This window comes from Rattus norvegicus, chromosome 4 (assembly GCF_021556685.1).
Source record: "Rattus norvegicus strain SHRSP/BbbUtx chromosome 4, alternate assembly SHRSP_T2T, whole genome shotgun sequence".
Lineage (NCBI taxonomy): Eukaryota > Metazoa > Chordata > Mammalia > Rodentia > Muridae > Rattus > Rattus norvegicus.
In genome coordinates this window covers 68,681,511-68,706,334 of record NC_141537.1, presented here as the reverse complement: position 1 = coordinate 68,706,334, position 24,824 = coordinate 68,681,511, and the positions used below count along the sequence as shown (strand labels likewise).

At 37.6% G+C, this 24,824-nt stretch overlaps 1 protein-coding gene across 3 annotated transcripts in view; it reads left to right on the top strand.

Annotated features, from left to right (window-relative positions):
- The window catches only part of Kdm7a (lysine demethylase 7A), a 64,990-nt gene that overhangs the window by 15,892 nt on the left and 24,274 nt on the right, over positions 1-24,824 (top strand). Inside the window, 7 exon segments of one of the 3 annotated variants that reach the window (NM_001428919.1) lie at positions 7,747-7,832; positions 13,885-14,002; positions 15,886-16,046; positions 17,776-17,917; positions 18,382-18,568; positions 19,808-19,970; positions 23,424-23,511. In NM_001428919.1, the coding sequence (NP_001415848.1) occupies positions 7,747-7,832; positions 13,885-14,002; positions 15,886-16,046; positions 17,776-17,917; positions 18,382-18,568; positions 19,808-19,970; positions 23,424-23,511 (945 nt within the window). 3 annotated transcript variants of the gene reach the window in all.

Below are 24,824 nucleotides of genomic sequence, written 5' to 3'. Positions count from 1 at the left end.
TATAATCTATTTACCAGTATTCTTTTTATTAGCAATGTTTGGAAAACCAAGATAATATATTGACAATTGGAGGTATACCAAAGGAAACATAATAAATGATTTTTACATAAATATGCAGTGAGTAGGAACATTTTGTTTCTAAATTTGGAGCCAAACCTGAAAAAAAATTAGGAGCTCACACCTTTAATTCCAGAGGCAGGCAGGTCTGTGGTTTAAGGCCAGCTTGGTCTACATAGTAAGCTCCAGGCTACACAGTGAGACCCTGTCTCAAAAATTAAACAAAAAAATGTTAGATCCCATATCATCAGCAAAAATATGAATATTTCAGAAAAAAATTCTCGAAAGAAAATTTAGTTTGTTTCCCTTCATACTCATTTTACTTCACTTCCCTTTTTATATTTGCAAAATGTATCTTCTGTTTTTTAAGAGACAGGCTATGTAACTCTGGCTGACCTGGAACTTGATAAACAGACTAGGCTGATCTCAAGACTGGGAGGTCTGTTTGCCTCTGCCTCTGGGAGCCCCAGATCAAAGGTATGTGCCGCCACACCTAGCTCAATGCACATTTAAATGTCTAAGGTAGTAGACCAGACTAGCATCTCCTGTTCTGTTTAGCATTCCTGCTTTATGCCAGTCGATAAGAATTTTGTATGGATGGACTTTGAGGTGGAATTGTGTAGATTGGTCTGAATAGGAGATGCTGAATTGTGTGTGAATAATAGCTGTATGGAGCCTAAAGCCTAATCGCGGAAGGAACAGTTTTCTAGAAAGTAGTTGTGCATCGACATTGTACTGGCCTCTCTGGTAGGACTTCAGATTAATAGTTCCCCAGTGCCATTCTCTGCCAAGCTGGCTGCAAAAGAATCACCTGGGGAGCTTGTTAAAATAAAGATTGGGCTACCTGTTAACTCTCCCTGTAGATTGACAGTGGGTTTAGGAGTGTGTGTGTGTGTGTGTGTGTGTGTGTGTGTGTGTGTGTGTGTGTGTGTGTATGTGTGTATGTGTGTACATGCACATGCATGTGTATTTGTATGGAACCCTGAGATTGATGTTGAGTATCATCCTCAGCCATTCTTTACATTATCTTTTAAGACAGGGCTCACTGAACCCAGAGCTCGCCAACTCAATGAGACTGTGACCATTGAGTCCCAGGGTTACTATCTCCACCCCTCACACTGGGATTAGAAGTATATACCATAGTGCTTAGCTTGTTCTGGGGAGGGGGGTCTGACTTGGTCCTCATGCTTGCATGTTAAAAGTACTTCACAGATTGAGCCATCTTCCCACCCACCCCCTTTCTTGAAACAAGCAGTTCTCAATGCAGATTTCAGCTGCAGAAGACTGTGCAGAAGGCTGCAGTTAGCTCTCTTCTCCAGTTTACATCCATTATGTTTTCTTTCCTAGATGCCTCAGAATTGCTACCAGTTTATTGCAGTGTGTGTGTGTGTGTGTGTGTGTGTGTGTGTGTGTGTGTGTGTGGACATAATAGACTATCTGCACCTGGATTTGTTGCTTTTCAGGAAGATCTTCTCATGTCTCCTCCTCTGTAACTCTATCCTGTAACTTCCTTCTTTGGGAAGGCTGCGTAGTAGCAATTGGAAAAGATCCACCGGGGATCCTAATGGGTTATGGGCATTAGGAGTCACAGTCCGATTGTTACGGGGGTTAGAAACACTTCTTTTTGAATGTTCATTTTCTAAATCTTGAATTTTACAAGGAACTGTTCTCATCAAGCATTTCATGGATTTCTAGATTCATACAAAGTTTTACATTTTTTTCCTTGATGTGATTAGGTAGAAATCAGTAGTCATAAATACATAATGAGGGGCTGGAGAGATGGCTCAGGGGTTAAGAGCCCTTGCTATTTTTGCACAGGACCTAAGTTTGGTTTCCAGCACTTAGGTTAGGTGACTATAACCACTGGTAACTCCAGCTCCAGGGTTTTGGTACCCTCTTCTAGTCTCTGCAGGCACCTACACCACATACAGAATAAGAGTAAAAATTAAGGTCTAGAGAGATATCTCAGCAGTTAAGAGCACTTCCAGAGGACCCGAGGTTTTTCCTACCACTCGCAACTGTGTAATTCTAGTCCTAGGGAACCTGATGCCCTCTTCTGGACTTTAGGCATTGCATACACATGATACACAGTACATGTGCAGACAAAACACTCATACCTCTAAGATAAGTGAGTAAATATTTAAATAAATACTAAAAACTACAGGGAATTGAGCTTGCATCACCTGCCTACAATCCTAGGTAGATAAATGGAGGATCAGGAGTTCAGGGCATAGCCTCAGCTACATAAAACCAAAAATTTAAAGCCAAACCATACTAAAATATATGAAGTCAGCAGCATGAAGAAGGCATCATGTGATAGAATCAGCTACAAACAGGGATTCTAAATTTTCAGGCTCTATTGCTATTTTATTTTCTGTGGTTACAGGAGGGGTGTGTATGTGTGTGGAGTGGTTAGACAGAAGAAGGCAGAGGGCAGAGGGCAAATTATACCAAAATCCTGCTCTACAAAACATTTCTTTTTTTTGGTTCTTTTTTTCGGAGCTGGGGACCGAACCCAGGGCCTTGCGCTTCCTAGGCAAGCGCTCTACCACTGAGCTAAGTCCCCAACCCCTACAAAACAATTCTTACCATGTATATTTCACTGTAATACCTGTAAGAGATACTTATATTCGTGTCTCTGTTAATGACTTACTTTCCTATTCACTGTGCCCAAACACATATTGACAAGAAGCTGCAGAAGCTGGGGTGTAGATTGGTAAATCGTAGTGAGGAGTATTAGCCTGAGAGGTAGAATGGCTAGTGGAATGACTACCTGGCAGTGAAAAACAGCAGAACTTTGTGGTGCTTTGGAAGTGTTTCCTCCTGGAGCATTCTCATGGATATTAGTCCCTCCATAGAAAGTAGTTTATTCCTAAGTCCCATTGCCTTGTACCGCTTGGTCTGTGTGCTCACTCAGTGCCCCATGGACAGCCAAAACAACAAGCACGGGCAATTCTTCATGCTCAACACACACACAGCTAAGGCGTCAACACCTGAACCATTCTATTTTCACACATTCCCTGTGGAATAATATCAGTAGGATTGTGTCAGCAATATTTTCAGAGTGTTTTATATCACAATTCATATACTTTTTACCACCTACCATTTTTTCTCTCACTTCTTTGTTGTTTCCTTTTAAACTGTCTTCTGTTTTTCATCCTTATTAGTGAAGATGTTCTTAGCTGGTTAGAAAGCCATAAGACAGTTGAGAATATGAACCCGGCTGTTAGATGTAGGAAAAGTGTTTCATATTATGGGAAATTATGAAGCAGCGGAATTGGGTTTGTGTTATGTCCATAATTGTCCCAAGACCTAACCTGATTCTAGATTTAAACGGTGAAAGAAAATAAGATTATGCTATCCAGGAGGAAGAATTTGCTCTGGGTTTTGAAGATGAGGTAGGGTATGGCTACTTGGTGCTAAATGGAAAATGATTTGAAGAAAGTTTAATGGAATCCACTGTAATAGGCTCTTAAAAGAATTTGACCACCTACTCTTACAGCTCCAAGAGTAGAGAATATAAATGGGTGCATTATCCAAGAGGTAGAAAAAAATGTTTGGCAGATCCTGGTAAATCCTGGTTAGTCATTAATTCAATTCTGTTTTCAAGACTCCATTTCTCTACCCACCACCCCTACCCCCTCCAGCCAACTAAGCAACAATTTCAGAAGATAAAACAATAGAAAGGGCTAACGTTGTCACCACCACACTCACTAAATGGCTGTGAGAGTGTTCATTGATGGAAACTATTCAGCAAAGGTCATATTGTCACCCCTGTAGACACACACAGCGGTGTAGTAACAGTGAATTTTCTGCTGTTAGGAAAATTGTGACAGCTTGTATAGGAAGGAAAATTTAAAAAGAAAAATAAATGGAGACGAGACTAAAGGTTTTGTGCCAGACTTAAAAAGTTATAAAATGTTGTATTTCAAGTTGTGCATCTCATGAGTCCTGCTACCTTTGTTAGAGAGATTATAGGTTCTTTCAATGAGCAGTAAGGAGGGTGGAGTGGATAGGCTTGATAGAACTGAAGTGTGTTGGTTAAGAAACATTCTATTTTTTTTTTTTTGGTTCTTTTTTTCGGAGCTGGGGACCGAACCCAGGGCCTTGCGCTTCCTAGGTAAGCGCTCTACCACTGAGCTAAATCCCCAGCCCCGAAACATTCTATTTTAATGTTAAATTTATTTAAAATTTTATTTTGACTCATAAATGGGCCTCTTCAGATTTATTTACTTACTAAATTTACTATTTTTTTCTATGTATGAGTACATTGTACCTCTCTTCAGAAGAGGGCATCGGATCTATTACAGATGGTTGTGAGACACCATGTGATTGCTGAGAATTGAACTCAGGACCTCTGGAAGAGCAGTCAGTGTTCTTAACTGCTGAACCATCTCTCCAGCCTCTAAATTTACTATTTTAAAAATATTTATTTTAGATGTATTAGTTTTTAATATAAATGTATTATAGACATTATGCAGTGCCCACAGAGAATCTGGTGTCAGATTCCCTAGAAGTGGAGTTAGAGACAAGTGTAAGCCTCCATATGAGTACTGGGGGCCTAACCTGGATCCTCTGTAAGAGCATCAAATGCTTTTAACTCAGCTGTCTCTCCAGCCTCCAAATTGACTATTTTTGAATTACCAAATTTGTTAAGTGTTTAGGTATGTTCGGTTAGTTGATGAGAATTGGCTGAAAACTCGAAGACATCACTGGCATATCTTATATTTTATGTTTTAATACACATTATATTATTTTGTTCTTTGAGTGTTTCAGTGTAACCCAGGTTGGCCTTGAACTCACTGTATATTGACGATGACCTTGGGCTTCTGGTCCTTCTTCAGCTGTGTTAGTGCTAGTATTGGAGAGGTGCATCATCACACTAGCTCACTGGCATTTTAATAAGCAGATAGATGAGATGAGGTGTAGTGAGAATTAGAAACTGCAGAGGGGAACTCATGGGTCTTCGAGAATTAATAGTCAAGTTTTGTCCTAGATATTCTTAACTAATTGGAATATCCTTGGCTTCTCTTTTTCCCTAAGTATTGTGGGAGTCACTTTTGTGCTAATAGGTGTGTGCCATGACATGTCTTTTTTTTCTTGTTTTTCTTGTTTTAAATTTAATAGATTAATTTGTAGAAGTTTTAAAAAGTTACATGTGTCTGATACAGGTTTATGCATGTTGAATGCAGTGCCCATAGAGGGTGGAAAAGGACGCTTGGCTTCTCTGAAGCTGGAATTACAGGAAGTTTTGACCTGTCTAACATGGGTGCTAACATGGGTGCTAACATGGGTGCTAACATGGGTGCTAACATGGGTGCTAACATGGGTGCTGTGAACCAATTTGGGCATCTCTGTAGTTCTCTCACCAACTGCTGAGCCATTTCTCCAGCCTAATTTGTAGAATTTGCTCATGTAGTTTTTCATTGAATATTCATTTCTCCATGGGATTCTATTATGAGAATGTACTGTAATTTTATTGTAGATAGACTATCATAAGTAGGTTGGCTATGAGCATAAAGGTAGGTGTGTACTTCATGTGCTTTGTTCTCTAAAATGGCTGTTCATATTCATATTGACCACACAGCTTTCCTCTCCGTGACTTTAGAGGAGATAATTACATTTTGGGTATAATTTCTTTGGTGAGTATCTTCTTTGGAATGTCCTTTATTCTGACTTATGTTTGCCCTTTTTCATAAAATTGTAATTTAGTGAACTGAAGTTACTTTAATATGGCCTAAATGACCAGTTTCTCCTCTTGTAAGTGCTGCTTGTTTAAGATGAACTTTCTACCACTCAACCTTACTTGCAGTGCTATTCTGTAAAATGTTTGTACTGAGGTTTATCATCTCATTAAACTTCTTCTTTTCTGTCTTTGAGATAGGGTATCACTATCTTGACCAGGCTGGCTTCAGAGTCACAGAAATCCATCTGCCTTTGTCTCTTAAGTGCTGGGATTAAAGGTGTGTGCTATCATGCCTGGCAACTACAGTGCTTTTTTTTTTTTTTTTTGGTTCTTTTTTTTTCCGGAACCGGGGATCGAACCCAGGGCCTTGAGCTTCCTAGGCAAGTGCTCTACCGCTGAGCTAAATCCCCAACCCCACTACAGAGCATTTTTACATTGTAAAAACATACCTGGGGTTGGGGATCTAGCTCAGTGGTAGAGCGCTTGCCTAGGAAGCGCAAGGCCCTGGGTTCGGTCCCCAGCTCCAGAAAAAAAGGGAAAAAAAAGAAAAAAAAAAAAGAAAAGAAAAACATACCTGATTTTTTTTCTTTTTCCCATGCAAATAAATGAGACATTATAGAACCTTTCATTAAAAAGTCTATCCTGTTTGTTTGCTCTGCAGTGACCCTTCTACATTCCCTTATGCCTAAGTGTCCCTGTGGATATGGATCTGTACTTGGGGAACACTGACATATCTAGTTTGAATGGTCTTTAAAATAAATGTTCAGATATAGTAGAACTTTGTTTTATCTTCTATGAATACTTGGCTATCTTGTGTATTCTCGGCCTTTTTCATTTCTACATTTATTTTAGAATCATGTTTAGAATGTGTTTCAGGTTCCATATTCTTTGAATTGAAATTTATTAGTCATTTTCAGAAGAATTTAATTTTTAAAAAGATTTATTTATGTGTAGAAGAGTATTTATTTTTGGAAAATCAAACTCTGGTCTTCTGGAAGAGCATCAGTGATCTCAACTACAGAGACATCCCTCCAGCCCAGATTCTTTCCTTTTAAGTTTCATGCAGTAGCTTTTGTCAGTTCTTGAAATTATTTTCTGTGCTATTAGACGCCTTTTCAAAAAGTCCTTGGTTGTGTCTGTCTGTAGTGCTTTGTATATATAGTTTCTCCAACAGTGTCAAATTTTAAAATCTTAAAAATAAATAAGATCTTTAGTCCATTTTGAAGTGAATTTTATGTTGGATAACCAATGCTGGATAAGTGCTGGGTTTGTTCTAGCTTTGTTCTCCATGGGAATGTCCAGTGTTCCTTGTACTAGTTGTTTTTGTGGGAATGCCATGTTGTTTCTGCTACTTGGCTCTGTGCATTGAGATTAGGCATTAGGATATTTACACCATTATCCCTTTCTGTTTTGGATTGTTTTTATGTTTTCATATTGTTTTCGGATTGCCTTTTCTAGTTCTGAGTAGAATGTAACCAAAATTTTGATGGAGCGTGGTGTGTTCTTGGGGTTTATTTTGATATTCTTGGTAACGTTTTTGAAGTGTATATGCTTAGGTCAGTAATGCCAGTCTTCTTCTTTCAAACACATTCATTTAAGGATATACATTTCTACTTGCAAATTCTGCAATAGACAAAATAATTATATAGTACATTCATTGTTAAGATGAAAATAATTCAGAATTTCATTATGACTTACCTTACTTATCATTTTGACTCATCTTATTGGCAGTAATTTCTGAACAATGACATTTACACAGTGCTTGAAGGTTTTATTCTTATAATTGCACTATTTGTGATGTCTCTGCTGTACCTGGGAGTGAATCGCTTCCTGCACATTGGGTTGTGTTTCCCCCCACAATTATTAGCAAGTGTGTGGAGGGAGAAGATAATAAAATTTATTCTTGTGTTTCAGATTTGCTGTTTGAGTTATTGTATATTTCTCAGCTCAAGTCCAGTTGTAATAAGCAAAGCTTTTCCATTTACGTTTTGTTTTTGTCTTAGCTGTGTTGGTGTAGAAGAACATCATGCTGTTGATATTGACTTGTATCACTGCCCCAACTGTGCAGTTCTACATGGTTCTTCCTTAAGTAAGTACTAAATGCTTAAATGAAAAACCTTTGAAACTTAGCATGCGTAAGATGGCACTTTTATTATATAATACCTCCTAAGAACATTAGGAAAGATTTTTTAAAAAATACTTTTTTATGTCTGAAAAAATAATTAATAATTTGAGGCAATCTGTTTTTTAGCCCACACTGGTCCTAAATTTGTGTGTGTGTGTGGTGTGTGTGTGTGTAGTTTTTCAAGACAGCTGCTTTGTGTAGCCTTGGCTGTACTGGAACGCACTCTAGACAGGCTGGCTTCAAACTTGGAGCGGATCCAACTGGTCTCTGCCTCTCAAGTGCTGGGTAAGCCTTTGAATAATTAAATATGCCACAAGAATGAGGGAGAAAAATACTAACATTTTTAATTGCTTGTGTAGAGTTTCTAAACTTAAGCACATCTTTTCAATTTACAAAGCATGTCAAGAAAAGCTTACTTGATTCTAGAAACTTACTGTGACTGATGTTGTATTGGAGCAGTGTGCAAAGTTAAGATTTGACTCTTAATGGTCAGATGCACATTGAATATTTAGGAGAAAATCAGGGTCTTGATAGGTAAAAGAGTGCATGTGTTTACTGAATTTGGATGTCAAAGATTATCTGCTTAAAACTTCTCCCTTTTGCACCCCTAATGTCCATAGAAAGATAGGTATGGAGGGTAAGGCCAGAGCAAGTCTCTGGTGACAGTCTTTTTGGAGAATACAAAGTCAAGGTCAGAATCCTTTTTGTCCACCAGTCTATAGTATACCAGTATTAGAAACAAAACAATATTTTTATTTGGTCTTTTACAGATAGTTCCAAACACTAAATTGAGATGTCATTGTACCATTGTGAGAGAAAATGTTAAAAAGGCTTTGGGGTATAGTTATTTCTTTACAAATTATTGACTGTAAAATATAATTTTTGTGTTCACAAAATTAAAGGAAACAGTAGACTTTGTTATTTTAAAACTAGGAGGGCTAGAGACAGCTCAGCCATTATAGGCTAAGGCTTAGACTCTAATTTCCAGCACCCAGATCACCAAAGCCTATCTCTCCAGCTCCCCTTTCCAGTACTTGGAAGGCAGAGGCAGACACATCTATGGGAGTTCAAGGACAGCCTGGTCTTACATAGTGAGTTACAGGCCAGCCAGAGCTGCATAGTGAGGCTCTGTCTCAAAAACATTCAAAACAAAACAAGGACTTTGGCTGAGGATACTTAGGTGAACATAGGTGGGACGTAGGCAGCCTGCAGCCTCTTTGTTTTCAGTGTGGGGTTTTGTCTCTTTATAGTTTTCTAAGTAGAAACTTCATTATATAAAAATAGCATGGAAAAGAGATGTAGTAACAATTAGACTGATCATTTGTAAGAAATACTAATAATCTTCTTATTAATCTCTTTATAATAGACTGAGGAATTTAAGCTGTAGGAATACATAAGAATACTTTATGTCAAGTACAAGTGACAAATACAGTGTACACCTTTAATTTAGTGCCCCTTGTAGGAATGTTACATGAGTCTTGCTGGTAGCAGTGCTCGTAGCACTGATAATGTATGTTGTGTAAGTTTTGGTTAGGAGTGAGTTGGGAAGTAAACAACACAGTATTTCAGGTGGAACAGAACTAAATTCTATTATATCAGTTTTGGTATAGAATTCAAATATCTGTTCCCCAAATGAGATGATTTGAATTTTATTTATATGAAATAGTTGCTAAGGGGCAGTACTACTTCAAGAGATACACTCTATTTTTCCTATATGATGTCATCTTTTAAAAATCCTACCACACTTGCTAAGTTGATTACACAGACCATAATGGATCACAACTTGCACTTTGAATAAAGATGTTTCAGAGAGATGCTTGCCTATTACTTGGCCCTTAAAGTCCCTCTTCTCTTTAAAGACCTTCATACCAGACACTGGCCATCTTCTGGGCAAACATCCAACTTTGAGTATTCAGAGATGCCCAAGATGCAGTAATCTGTTTTGTCTTGATTTGGTTCATCCCCTCCCTCACTTCTCCTTCCACTTGAACCTGGGTAATTCCTTTTAATTCCTTTCCCTCTGCTATTAAGTGTTTCTTGATATCCAGGGTTTCTTGTTCCTGTCAGAATATCCCAGATGTCTTTATTATGGATGCAATCGAGACATTGTAATGCATAATAAGGTGAATTAGATTATACTTTGCAGTTGTTAAGAACCTTATTGTAAAGCAGAGAGCTGCTCAGCATTTGAATATATATTCTGTCTGCTCCTCAGGCACATGCAACCAAGGCAGACATTTTCTCCCCAGTCCCTGTGACCACTACCAAACTATTCCTTCACTGGCTTCCTCTAAAATAAAATTCAGTCAGCTGTTGTAGTGGTGATTTTATATTTTAAGCTTGTTGGCCAAATAGGACAGTTGCATGCTTCCCTTAATCTATTGGTCAGCCCTTTAGAGGAAGTTATTATAGGTCAAGAGTAAGTACTTGACCTATGTTACCTCCTTCAATATGTGCAAAAATATTTTATGAGATGGTAAATTACCTGATTAAATCATGTGTAGTTATTTGTTAGAGCTGTAGTGTGGACTCATAGTTATCAAGTTATAAATTGAGTATACTTCACTGGTTAATGTGCCCTGCAAAAATTAAAAGGAACCTCTAGGTGGGCATGGTGGCACATGTCTTTATCCCTAGCACTTGGGAGGCAGAGGCAAGTGGATCTCTGAATTCAAGAGCATCATGGTCTGCATAGTGAGTTCCAGGAATGCTAATAGTATGTAAAGAGACCCTGTGTCGAAGAAGGCGGTGGCGGGAAGGGAGGGGGAGGATATCATAGTTTACTTAACAAATAGGCAGCTTTTGTGTTGTTCTACACCCACTTTCCTTGAGGCAGTTTTATGGTATATAAGTATCCTTAAAATAATGCTGTTTGTGTTTTTTTGTTGCTGTGATAAAATTCTATGACCAAGGCGACTTACAGAGGAAAGAGACTTACAGTTTAATTGGGTTTACAGATACAGAAGGTTAGAGTTTCATTATGGCAGAGAGAAGGCATGGCCATGGTGGCAGGTGGAAGGGACAGAGCTGATCATATTTCTATTTACAAGCAGGAGGCAGAGAGAGTGTACTGGGGATGGTGGGAGGCTTGGAACCTCAAGCTGGTTACCAGCAACATATCTCCTCCAACAGGACCATACCTCCTAATCCATCCCTGATAGCCACCAAATGGGGACCAACTATTTAAATATATTTAACATTGGTCCTGATGATAGAATTGAATTTTTCTCTAGTTCTTGTGATAAAGTATCAATATTTTTTAAAAGATCTATACCATGTTCTTTGGTTAAAGATTTGCTTTATATTAGATTGTTGCAGTACCTTTTTCTGGTGAATTTTGTAGCAGAAATAAAGTGATGATTGATAAGTCAAAAAAATATTTAACAGCCTTTGGTGGCTATTCTCAGTCAAATCACCAGTGTCTTCTAGCATTTCTGGAAATTTATCACAGAAACAGATTTATGTACTTGACTGCTAATCACAATGCTATATGAAGAAAGATTAAGAACAAATGATGTGCTTGTTTTAATTACTTTTTGTTGCTTTGATGAAGCACTATGACCAAGGCAACTTAAGTTTTAATTTTAATTTTAAACTTAAGTGTTTAATTTGGCTAATAGTTTCGAACAGTTTGGAGCCCATGGTGACAGAGCAGAGGAACAGCTGAGGGCTCACATTGTGACAAACACCCATGGGCAGAGCAAGTATGCACTGGGAACTGCAGACTCTCGGAACCTCAAAGCTTGCCCCCCAGTGACATAGCTCATCCAACAAGGCCATACTTTTTCTTTTTTCAGTTATTTTTTTCTTTTTTTTTTTTTTTTTTTTTTTTTGGTTCTTTTTTTTCCGGAGCTGGGGACCGAACCCAGGGCCTTGCGCTTCCTAGGTAAGCGCTCTACCACTGAGCTAAATCCCCAGCCCCATTTCAGTTATTTTTTGAAAAAACTTTTTATTCTTTGTGAATTTTACATCATTCATCCCAATTCCTCTCATTTCCCCATCCCTTCATGGCTGCCCTCCACCCCTGCAACTCCCCCCCCCCCTTAGTGAAAACAAAAAATAAAAATAAAAGAGAAAAACAAAATAGAACAAGATCATCTTGCTGTGTGGAAGCTGTGTTGTGTCCCACAGTATACCCTTTTGCCCAAACAGCTTTACATGCAAATGATCATTGCAATGAGTCATTGGTCTGGTTTGAAGCCTCTGGCTTTTGTTATAGTCAGTACTAGATCCTCAACTGGGACTCTTATTGGAAATTCTGCTGTTGTCCTGTGTTGTAGAGATCCTACAGCTTTGAGTCTGCAGAATGGGACCCTTCATATACTCCAGCAGTTCATAGACGGGGTAGATGTTGGGGTGGATGAACTCAGAGTCCTAGATCTGGGTTTGGGAGGAAGCTGAGTTGGTCAGCCTGTCAGCTTTCCTGTGTCCATGCCACCAGGGCCAGCTCTCCCACTTTGCCCAGGTAAGGGGCAGGGCCACCTCTCCTTCACTCAGCTCATGTTGCCTGTCACAAGGGCCAGCTCTAGTGTGCTGCCCAGGTGAGGTGTGGCCTGCTCTTCCAAATGCTTCAGCCAGTAAGGGATGGGGCCAAAGGCCACACTTATTAATCCCTGCAAAAAATCTACTAACTAGGGACTAAGTATTCAAATACATTAGCCTCTGGGAACCATTCTCATTCAACCACCATTATGCTTAAGGATAAAAAAATAATTAAAACATGGCACATCTACATCTTAAAATTGTTGGCTGTTTCTAATTTGCTTTTGAATATTTAATAGGGAGAAAATGTTCATAAAACAAGAAAATAATTAGTATAAAAACAAGTGATACTAGATGAAATAAAAGTTTTATGTCCATGTATAATAGAGGCAAATCTACAATAAGATGTTCCTGAATTGTAGGAGTGGTTTTAAAGATTTGTTTTTACTTCTATGTGTGTTTTGTGTGTGTCTGTATTCGTATGTGCATATGTATGGGTGCCAGAGGAGGCCAGGAGAGGGCATCAGAGATCCACCTGATGTCGGTGATGGGCGCTGAATTCTAAGGCTCTATAAGAGCAGTAAGTTTTCCTAACTGCCAAGCCATTCTACAGCCATTATATGAATGGTTTCAAATGAGAAGAAAAAATAACACACAAAGGATATCTTAGTGGAATTTCTTAGGAAGATTCAACTGTAATTCAAAAGTTTTCTTGAGATTTTAATTGGGGTGGGGTAGGACTTAACTTTTTTGTATTGAAGATGTAGTCATAGTAAGTTACTTGGGAATCTTTAGAATCTTACATATAAATAACCCTGATTTCTACATTCGTTATGTCTGTGACTGTTACTAGATGTGGATTCAGTGTTAGGATCTTGGTAGGGGAAGCATTTGCAATAACTTAAAATCAGGCTGGGGTATAATAGTTCAATTGGTAGAGCATGCAAGAAGTTCAGTCTGATTCCCAGCGCTTTATAAACTGGGTGTGGTTATGTGCTCACCATGCCTTGCTTTAATTTTGTTTTGGTGAACTCTTCTCTCTTCTTTGTGTCAGTAGAAATGTGCTTATTTGGAGACCAAATCTTTAAATAAAAGAGAATGGTGTTATGCTGTTAGAATAGATCTTTGATGTGTGATTAAATGCCTTATCCTGAGAAGATAATTTGGATGATGTGGTTAATAACAGTATGACTTGATGTTTTAATAAAAATTAATTTTAAATAATTAGGACATATTATGGTTAAATGTGAGTAAATAAAAGACTTCATTTTCTGCTTTAAATTCTTCGAATTAATTTTTAAGTTATTTTGAATGAAATGATCAGGCTTTTAAAACTCTCAGTTAATTATTTATAATTACAGCATTAGCTTTTGTAAAATTTTCTTTTGTGGGCTGGGAATGCATTAAAACACTTGAGTGTTTTCATTGTGCCTACCGTTGTTAACTTCTGATTATGTAAACTATAACAACTAGACAGTACATAATATTGCCAGTTACCAAAAATGTTTCTTTTTTTCTGACTTTGTAAATTCAGTGAAGAAGAGGAGGAACTGGCACAGGCATGACTACACAGAAGCGGATGATGGCTCCAAACCTGTGCAAGCTGGAACTAGGGCCTTCGTTAAAGAACTACGTTCTCGAGTCTTCCCAAGGTATGGCTTAAACAAGATTTAACAGCATTGGCTGATAAAGTGGCATTGTCTAAAGTAGTCTTTTCGAATTTCGTGGTCTCCATGTCATTGGTGTCAGCTAGCTTTTCACTTTTTTCTGTAAAGGAAATAAAAAATATCAGGACATTACAGGGCATAGGTGTAACTAGGCTTAGGTTCATGGAACCTCTGCTATGTTTATGTACACTGTAAAAATACTCATCCCCAGAATTTGAAAATATACTGATTTGAAGCAGTTCTAAGTTTCTGATTCCTTCTGATAATGCACCCGCTGTTTTTCTTCTGGCCTTTTCCTGTTTTGCATCCCTGTTCTTTTCAAATCATTGTATTGGCTGTCTGGGCCTGGGCCCACCAGAGGCACGAGTGAGTGGTCATTGCCTAGCCTCTGATGGCATCAGGACTGAGCTCTTTCTTGATTCTTAAAATAATGGAGTATACTGAGCTGTCTAGGCTAAACGAGAGTGAGAAAGCATTATAAAGCATTTAATCATGCTAATTCAGATCATTTCCTACTCACTGCCTGACATCTATTTAAAGAGATAATGCTTAATAGGCTTTTTACACAAGATCATATCTCAGCTTGTTAAAGAGAGGAAGCACAATTTAAATTTAAATCACAGTATCACATTCGGCCTGTTACGGAATTTTCTCTCAGATTTTGCATTAAAAACTTCTATTTTCCCTCGGTCTTTCCCTCTGCTTACCACCTTTTAGTCCTTAAACAGAATCGTGACGAAAAACTACCCACCATCCACATCTGCCTCCCTCGGGTTGGGTGAGACAGAGGAAATGCGGACCAGTGTTTCCAGGTGATTTTTGTTGAATTAAGAGTCTTATTCTTGGGCCAGGATTGGTAGCATTTAATCCTAGCACTTGGGAGGCAGATGCAGGTGAGTTTGAAGCCAGCCTAGTCTACAGAGTTCCAGGACAATCATAGCTGCTACACAGAGAAACCCTATCTTGGGGTGGTGGTGGTGGGCTTTTGTTCTCAAGCTGTCAGTTACCAGTTTGCTTGTTTTTCTTTTTACTCAACAATGCTTGATTTTATTTCTTTTTATTTCACACAGCCACAGATTTTTAGTCTGGGCTTATTTACAGGTCTCAGGTGTTTTGTGTTTTCCTAAAACCCATCTATGTAAATTCGTGTCTGTGTGGGCAGACATTTTTCAGGGAGAGGAAATAAGGCTTTTACTTATTTCAAAGATTTTTGACTCTCAAAACATAGCATTAAGATCCATAGTAATTCATTCACTCTTCTGCTGAGGTAAACCCAGATGAGAATAGGTTACAAATAGGATCACAGATATCTAAACTATTATTGCTGTTAACTGAAGGGCTTCTTTTAACTAACTCTATAAGCTTTTGGTTCTTTAAACCATAGCAAAATACTTATTGAATTAAACATAGTTGATGAAATGTATACAGGGTATATAAAATAAATTGAATAGGTTTTAATAATTCCTATGTAAGACATAATGTAAGTCAAGATTTTTTTTTATTTCAAAACATTTATGTTTATGTGTATGTGTATAATTCTTTAAAAATGTAGTTGTGTTATGAATGGTATTATACAGTTTGCTTTTGTGATATATATCATAGGTACCTTTTCATATGAATACATAATTTGACTCTAACAGTTGTATTACATCTCACACTTTACATTCCTATGTGACCTATTATTTTATTAATTAAACATGAATTTTACTTTAAGAGTTCTGTGAAAGTTTTAAAGAGGAGAATTAGATTGAGAACCACTGAAATGAATGCTTCCACATTCTTTTCTCTAAGTTAATTCATTACCTAATAGGACTTTTATAAACAGCTTATCAACAAAAATGACATTTCATTCTTAACATTTTTCTTAGTGCCGATGAAGTCATTGTAAAGATGCATGGCAGTCAGCTGACACAAAGATATCTGGAAAAACATGGATTTGATGTCCCTATTATGGTCCCTAAATTAGATGACCTTGGACTCAGACTCCCTTCACCTGCTTTTTCAGTGATGGATGTGGAACGTTATGTAGGTACGAACTTGGTTCCTTTAAGTACTTGCAAAAACACGGTAAAGCTGTTAGTCTTAACAGTTTTGTTGTGGAATGGAAAATACCAGCTCTGCATGCTGGATGCTTCATAAGGGTCAGGAGAAGTAAAGTCAGAAATGCCTCTGTTGAAAGCAATTCCACAGACCTACAATGGTCAGAAAAGAATGAAGCATTTTACCTATTCTTGCTTTGTCAGCCTTATCCTACTGCTTTCTTAGTTATTAAATTGATATTTGTGCAGGAAAGACCATTACTGAAGGGCAGCCATAGATTTCAAGACATGAGAAACTGGATAGGTTCTAGGTATCTGTAGAATTGGGGGTGTAAATTCTGAACTTGCTAGTCTTCTGGATCAAGGCAGCTCTTGACCTCTTTTAGAGGAGAGGCTATGAAAAAAGGTTGAATTCAAACATGTATTTATGTTAATGACTTGATGAATATTGCCATTTAATGATACCTGAACTGACTTGTAATTCTGAGACCCAAGAAAGTAAGAAACAAGGCAAAGATTACTGTTTGCCATATTCTTGAATTTTCCTTTCATTTACCCTCGCAGATGAAGTTGACTCTATGTACATGCCATTTGGCAACAAAAATAGGTGTTGAGAATCAGAATCCAAAGCCACCTGTCTCAAAACTGTGTGTTCACTACTACCTATTGTCTCCCCAGCATGTCATATTGAAGAAGCTGTCCCTTTATTCATTTTCACTAACTGTTTCATTTAGAAAAGTCCAGTTAAATACCCTGACTTCAGCGTTCATCTAAAATTAAATATATGATAAACTTGGAATAAGGCTTAGATTTAATTTAAACCTAACTGCCTACAAAGTAAATTGTTAGTTAATTTAATTATAGGAAAAGTTGTTCAAACTCCTTTATCCACTAAAGTGGCAAAGCATTGCAAAGTTAAAACAATAGCAGTACAACTATTATGTTTTCTATGAAGATAAACCTGTGGCAGTATTAACTAGTCTATCTGAAGTTACATTGACAAGAATGGAACACTTATTTTCTATTTCAGATTGGTTAACTCTTGCCATATTTTGCACCCAAACTCATTCTGTAATCCCTTTTAAAGGGGTTTTGTTTCCTAGGGTGGTGCCTCAGCAGTCTGCAAGCATCATCTTGTGGTTTGATAGGGAACGCTGTGAGGTGATCACAACTCAGAATATGAACATCCAGACCATATACTACTATGAATTGGCTTTTGCTTGATGACCACTAATTCTTCAGGGAGAATATTAGAAGACACAACCAGTGAAGCAAAAATGATTTCCCCTGATGAGCTTGTTTACTGATCCCCTGGTGCCTCCTTTTAAAACTTAGACTCTAGCATTATAGAAATTAAAGGGAAAAAGCCAGTCTTTTTTTATGCATGAGGAAACTGAAACCCAGGAGACAGTGAACAATTTTATATCCCAATTTATTGTTCTTTTGTTTTTGTCATTTTAAGCTACCCACAAGAAATCTTTTTTTTTTTTTTTTTTTCTTTTTTTTTGGAGCTGGGGACCGAACCCAGGGCCTTGCTCTTGCTAGGCAAGCGCTCTACCACTGAGCCAAATCCCCAACCCCTCACAAGAAATCTTCTATGTAGATTTATAGTTGACTTAATTAGTATACTAAGCAAATACGATTTTTAGTATTTTTATTTAGAGTATTTATGAAACTTTAAAGGCCAATAACAATATGACTGTAATTTTTTTTCTGCAGGTGGTGACAAAGTGATAGACGTTATTGATGTGGCAAGGCAGGCAGACAGCAAAATGACACTCCACAATTACGTTAAATACTTCATGAATCCTAACAGACCAAAAGTGTTAAATGTGATCAGCCTTGAATTTTCAGATACAAAGTGAGTATCTCTGCACAGTTTGCCTTAGCAGTCGGAATTTTAGCTAACCGTAATTTAATGATATTTTAGTAAGAAGCATAATTGTAACTTTTATAGCTATCCTTTGGAAGCCATGTTCTAAATTTCACTTTGCCAGGCTCATGAAATATTTAAAACAAGATGCAGCTGGGTATAGTGGTGCACACCTTTAATCTCAGCACTCAGGGTACAGAGGCAGGTGGATCTCTAGGAGTTCAAGGCCACCCTGGTTCCAGGACAGAGCTACATAGTGAAACCATGTCTCCAAAATGATGATGATGATGACAGCAACAACAACAACGACATAAAATTCATTTAAGTGCTTAAGTTTTATTAATCTTGAGTGCCATTTAATTGCTTTGCTTGGGTGACATGGGAAGAATTATTTTAAGAAGTCTTTAATTTGTATTATGTTCCTATGTATGTATGTCTTTTTCTTTTTTTAGGATGTCTGAATTGGTGGAGGTTCCTGATATAGCCAGAAAACTTTCGTGGGTGGAAAATTACTGGCCAGATGATTCAGTCTTCCCCAAGCCCTTTGTCCAGAAGTACTGCTTAATGGGAGTTCAGGATAGCTACACAGATTTCCACATTGACTTTGGTGGGACTTCAGTCTGGTACCATGTCCTTTGGGTAAGAGTAGGGTATTTCTTATTAACAAAAACATGCCATATTTTTCTGGTAGGTCATTCATTTGCTCTATGTAACACTTGTAAATATTTTTTTCTGCTTCTTTTTTTTTTTTTTTTTTTTTTTTTTGTTCTTTTTTTTCCGGAGCTGGGGACCAAACCCAGGGCCTTGCACTTCCTAGGCAAGCGCTCTACTACTGAGCTAAATCCCCAACCCCAATTTTTCTGCTTCTTAAACGTTTTCTGCCTTGGTGCTTTTTTCTTTTTTAAATTTCAGGTAATAGAAAAATCATTGAATTTTTTTTTTTTTTTAAATTTTATTTATATGAGTACACTGTAGCTGTCTTCAGACACACCAGAAGAGGGCATCAGATCCCATTACAGATGGTTGTTAGTCACCATGTGGTTGCTGGGATTTGAACTCAGGACCTCTGGAAGGGCAGTCAGTGCTCACAACCACTAAGCCATCTCTCCAGTCCATCATTGAGTTCTTAGACACCTATTTTGCTTCTGTATTTTAAGTTGGTTCCTGTTAGCCCTCCTCCTCCTCTCCCCCCTCTTCTTAGTTTGCATTAATCTCTGAACCAAATGAGAAGGAAAGAGCAAAATTACAGTGACAATTGCTTCTGGTCTAAAGAGTGAGACAAGTTGGATAAACCACAAATGTCTATAAAATTACTAATTCTTTTAGTTTTTATTTGTTCACTTTATCTAGAACTACATTGCCTAATAAACATTAGGTTTATGTAGCTAGATTTAAAATAATTAAAATTCAATATAATTAAAAATTGAGTTTTCATTCTCACTAATTATATTACACATAGATAATGACTTATATAGTGGAGACATGACTCTTAAAAAACAAACATTCCATCACTATTAAATTTATCTGTAAGTTATCTATAAAATCTTCTTGGTTCTGAGGGTGAATTTTGAGAGCTGATTGTGCTCAGACAGGAGCTTGTTAACATAATGGTTTGTGGTTCTTTACCTCATCTTTATCCGCTCTCTCGTAGTGCTTTCTTCGGTAGGATTGTTGACTCTGTGGAGGTGGGAGGAGTTTTAGTTGCTGTGAACTTGTTGATTAGTGAATTAGCTGCTTATCAGATAATGTGATTTTTTTTTTTAAACTTAAAATCTTACTAAATTTTAATTTATATCCTTTTATTGGGAAAATGTACCAATATAGGTCATCCTGAGATTGGCTTTTCTTTTTCAAAGTAGTATGATTACTTCCTTCTAGGGTGAGAAGATTTTTTATTTGATAAAGCCAACAAATGAAAATTTGGCACTCTATGAATCTTGGAGTTCATCTGTGACCCAGAGTGAGGTGTTCTTTGGAGATAAAGTAGATAAATGCTACAAATGTGTGGTAAAGCAGGGACATACTTTATTTGTTCCTACAGGTAAGGTTTTAATCTCATCTCCTACTTCCCCATGGTTGATTGTTGAGGGCTGGGCTGATCCAAGGCTTTCCCTGAAGCCCCGATTCATGGAGAATGAACAAAGTTCGTAATCTAAAACCAGGAACATTTGTGGCGGAGCCAGAAATGGCCTGAGGCTGGGACTTTGGGGGAGTTGCTTTGGATCCTGAGTGCTGGACTCTTCTACCTTACAGGGCTATAGTTACCAATCCCAAGGCCACTGTGTGCTCTGTCTAACAAAGCTCTTGAGAGCTATGTTCCCCTTTTGTAACATTGTTTGATTAGTGCTTAGTTCAATTGCATAATAGTTGTTGCTGACTTTGTCCTATTTCTGCTCTGGAAATAGTATATATAAGATGCTGTACTTCTTAAGTTTGCTTGGCATAAGACAGAGCTTGTGCAAGACCCTCTGTCTTCTTTACCTTCTCATCTTCTGTTCACCTCCCACCTAGGACCTATTACTAAAAAACCACCTTCTGGTCTAGATCAGTTGATAGTCACATGGAGTCGGCTTGTAATTAAAACCAACTTTGGTTTTGATGTATTAAGAATGTAGCTTTTATGTCCTTACACAAGGAAGACCAAGAACTTTTTACTTGTTTACATTCCTTTACATTTGAGGACTTGATCACCATCCTATTAAATAGTACAGTTTAATGATTTTTTTATAGATTAGTATGATCATACAACTATCAATATCATCTAAGTGGAGAATAATTTCATTGTGTTCAAAAGACACACCATACCTTTTAACAGATGCTGCCATTCCCTGCTTCCTTGACTCACTGGCAACTGCTAATACACTTTGCATGCATTTGTCCATTTTGACAATTAATATGTTTCCTTTTGTGTCTAGTTTCTTCCCTCTGTCTACTTTTCTATCTCTTCCGTTATGTTTTTTTGTTGGTTTGTTCAGTTGGTTTTTGTTTTTTGTTTGTCTGTTTGTTTGTTTGGTTTTTGGAGAGAGGGTCTCATATAACCCAGGCTGGCCTGGAACTTACTGTGTAGCTGAAAATGTCTTGCTTCTCCTGAATGCTGACATTATATGCATGTGCTATCATGCTCAGCTGTGAGTAACTTCTTTTACTATATTTCCTAGGCTCATCCAGGCCATAGAACACATAAAACAATCTTTTTTGGCATAACAATATTCCTTTCCAGGATATACCATAGTTTGCTTACCCTATTCATTAGTTGATGAACATTTGGGTTGATTTCACTTTTGTTTTTTTGAACAGTTGTACAAACTTTTATGTATAGACATGTTTCTGTTTCAATTCTTTGGAGTATATAACAGATAGAATTGTTTTGTTGTATTATTTATCAGTGCTTAATTCTTTGAGGAACTACCAAACTTCTCTCTACTTCATTCCTCAAGTACTGGTAGTGTTGGTTGGCAGTGTGAATGAGCACCAGGCCATAGACTCTCTGGGCCAGCGTTTTTGAGAACAGTGTTCTTCTGGCTCGGGTGACCTAATGGTTCTAGGGTTCACAGTGCTGTTACTACATGCCTTGCTCTTTACCCTGCCTCTGGTGTAGACTAATAAATGTAAGCTTGACTAAATGAATAGGTCATTATTTACAAGTATTAAGATTTATGTGTAGGTTTGAAAGGCTACCACCTTCAGACCCTCTCCTAGTGCTGCCATTTAATCATTTTTCCATTGAATCCTTTTTAAAATCTTGATGTTCGTAAATTATAGAATATCCTACATAAAAAATAAGCTTCTTGCAAAGTCAATTTAGTGACCTACTGTAGGATATAAGGAAGAAGTTCAAAGATAATTTATGAGAAAGTGTGCATGTACTCACTGCAGTGTTAGAGGCACAAGTGCAAACCAGTACATGTGAGGTGGGGACAGCTGAAATTCATCAACATTGGTGTAGCTTGGGGGTCTCTCTAGCTTCATGGAGCATCAGGACTACCAGGAAAGCTTAGTGTAAATGACAGACTTCTGGGCCTTTCTCTTAATGTTTTGACACAGAATGGGCCTTATGGTTTGCATCTCTAAGAAGTCGCTGACTGATGATACTAGTCTGAAGACTGCATTGGGACAGTCACTGCTCTAAGCAGTGGGCTTTTCCCCCGACATGATGATTAGGAACTTAAAGACTTTCTAAAAATAATGTTATTTTTTTTTTAATGTCCAATGAAGTTGTATTCCCGGAAATAGTGCCAAAACCATGTATAACTACATTTTTTTAAATAATGGAATTTTAGTTTCTGGTTCTGATTATTTGACATGATTTATTACCTTTATGAATGCCCACCAGAATTTGTATTTTTATGTCTTTATGTTCAGTCTGCCAGTATTTAAAAAGCTAGGTATAATCTATAGGAAATATCTCTCATTTTGAAACACTTTTCATGGGAAATAAGACATTTGATTGTCAGCATTTAATGTTTATAGGTTCAGTGTCCATCCATTTAGATGCTGGTGATCTGCCTTTCCTTCTTTTGGAGCAGCCTGTCACCTTGTGTTCCCTGATTGTCCCCTGCTTATTCCTTTCAGGGGATACTACCTGGTGACACTTGGGGAGCATATTGCACTACTCACATTGATTTTATAATTTCAAATTTCACAAAATACACTTTTTTTTGTCTGTAAACTAGTATTGTGAGAATGATTAAATTAGTCAGGCTTGGGTATTACCTGTGGAGCTAGACCAATCCTTTAGGTCAGGATTGCTATCAGAATTCCTAGAACCATTATGTCACCCCAGCCTACTGTTCTCAAAAGTGCTGGCCTGGAGAGTCTATGGCCTGGTGCTCATTCACACTGCCAACCAACACTAGCAGTACTTGAGGAATGAAGTAGAGAGAAGTTTGGTAGTTCCTCAAATTGAAAATGTGCTTGCTTTTTTTTTTTTTTTGTTCTTTTTTTCGGAGCTGGGGACCGAACCCAGGGCCTTGCGCTTCCTAGGCAAGCGCTCTACCACTGAGCTAAATCCCCAACCCCCCCCCTTTTTTTTTTAAACATTTATTTATTATGTATACATCATACAGCTTTCTGCCTGCATGTGGCACCAGACCTGATTATAGGTGGCTGTAAGTCACCATGTGGTTGCTGGGAGTTGAACTCAGGACCTCTGGAAGAGCAGTCAGTGCTCTTAACCTCTGAGCCATCTCTCCAGTCCCGAAAATGTGCTTTCTTAATTCAAACCAGATTTGACTAGCCTCAGAATAAAGTCTTTCATTGTAAAGGTGATTGTTTTTAAATTATACAAACAAAAGTAGACTTAGCACAAAGCCTAGCATATCATTGGCCTTTAATAAATACTTAAATGAGTGAGTCAGTCAGTTATAGTAATCACCAACCTCTTTAGTGCCAGGTTGAGAAGTAACTTGATATTGGTATTTGAGTTATTTATTTCACACGTAGATAACATCTGTTTAGTTTAGAGATTGAAACATCACCGATCTGTGTGTTTCAGGGTGGATTCATGCTGTGCTCACTTCTCAGGACTGTATGGCTTTTGGAGGTAACTTTCTGCACAACCTCAACATTGGCATGCAGCTCAGGTTTGTGTCACTGAACATTTATGCTTGTTATAAAAAAGTACAATACATTTTGAGATCCTGTGGAGATAGGCCTTGAAGAATTTTTAGGAATGGGACCTTTTGGAGGATCCTTCCAAATGTAAAATAAAATTAATAACTTGTTCAATATGATAACTCCCACATTTCAAATTTTATAAAATATACTTTTCTTTATCTATAAACTAGTATTGTGAGAATGATTAAATTAGTCAGATTCGGGTATAATCTGGAGCTAGAACAATCCTTAAGTCAGGATTGCTGTCAAAACACTTTTATATTTTGATGCAGGTAAAGGATGAACAGTTATTTCACTTATTGATGACATTCGACCTTTGTGCTAACTTTGTCCCTTTACCGTACCTAGAAAGCGTATACTGTTAGCCACATTACATATAGTAACAATACTTCATGATGGATACTGAGTGATGGCTTAGAAAAGGGGAAGTACCTTTTGGAAAGCCATGGATCACTGGGATTCCCCGAACGTGGTAATTCCTGCAACTATGTGTGTACATGGCAGCCCTTAATGTTTTGGCCGTTGAAGTTAGCAAAAGAGATGTAAAGGCTACAGAGTAAAGGCTTTTAATCCATGGTAGGTTGTACACCTACCCATATACGTTTTAACTATTTTGTACCTGAGCTATTTCTGGAACAGAGATGACTACTATATGTGCTGTTGTTAGGAATATATAACAGAAGACCAATATTGTGCAAACTATGGTCCCTATCTTTATACTTTGACTAGTGCCCAGTATGTTATTGATCTTTAATGCTTAGCAGAGCCTAAAGAGATTGTTGGTGGGTACTGCAGTGTTGTCCAACAAATGAATGTTTAGCTGCATTTTAAACATTGTTTTATTAGTGGAACTATCATAGAATCCCCCTTTGTCAAAATAAGGATACAAATCCCAGGAAGTGAAGTGATCTTTTACAATATCCAGTGTAACTCTTTTTCTTTCGAGACAGGGTTTCTTTGTGTAACCCTGGCCATCCTCAATTTACTTTGTAGACCAGGCTGGCCTGAAACCCAGAGATTTGCCTGATTCTGCCTCCTGAGTGCTGGGATCAGAGGCCTACACCACTACTATCAGCTAGCCCCAATGTAATTGTTAGTTAGTTAGACTATCAAAGTCAAATTTAATAAAGTCATAGCTCAGTGTTGTCAAAAAGTGATATTGTTAGGTAAGTATACAGTCCTTCATATTTATTATGGCCTGCTTATTTTCAATTGATTACCTTCGTTTAACTTTGAAATGCTAACATTAATATTAACTGTTCTTCAAATTTCATTCATT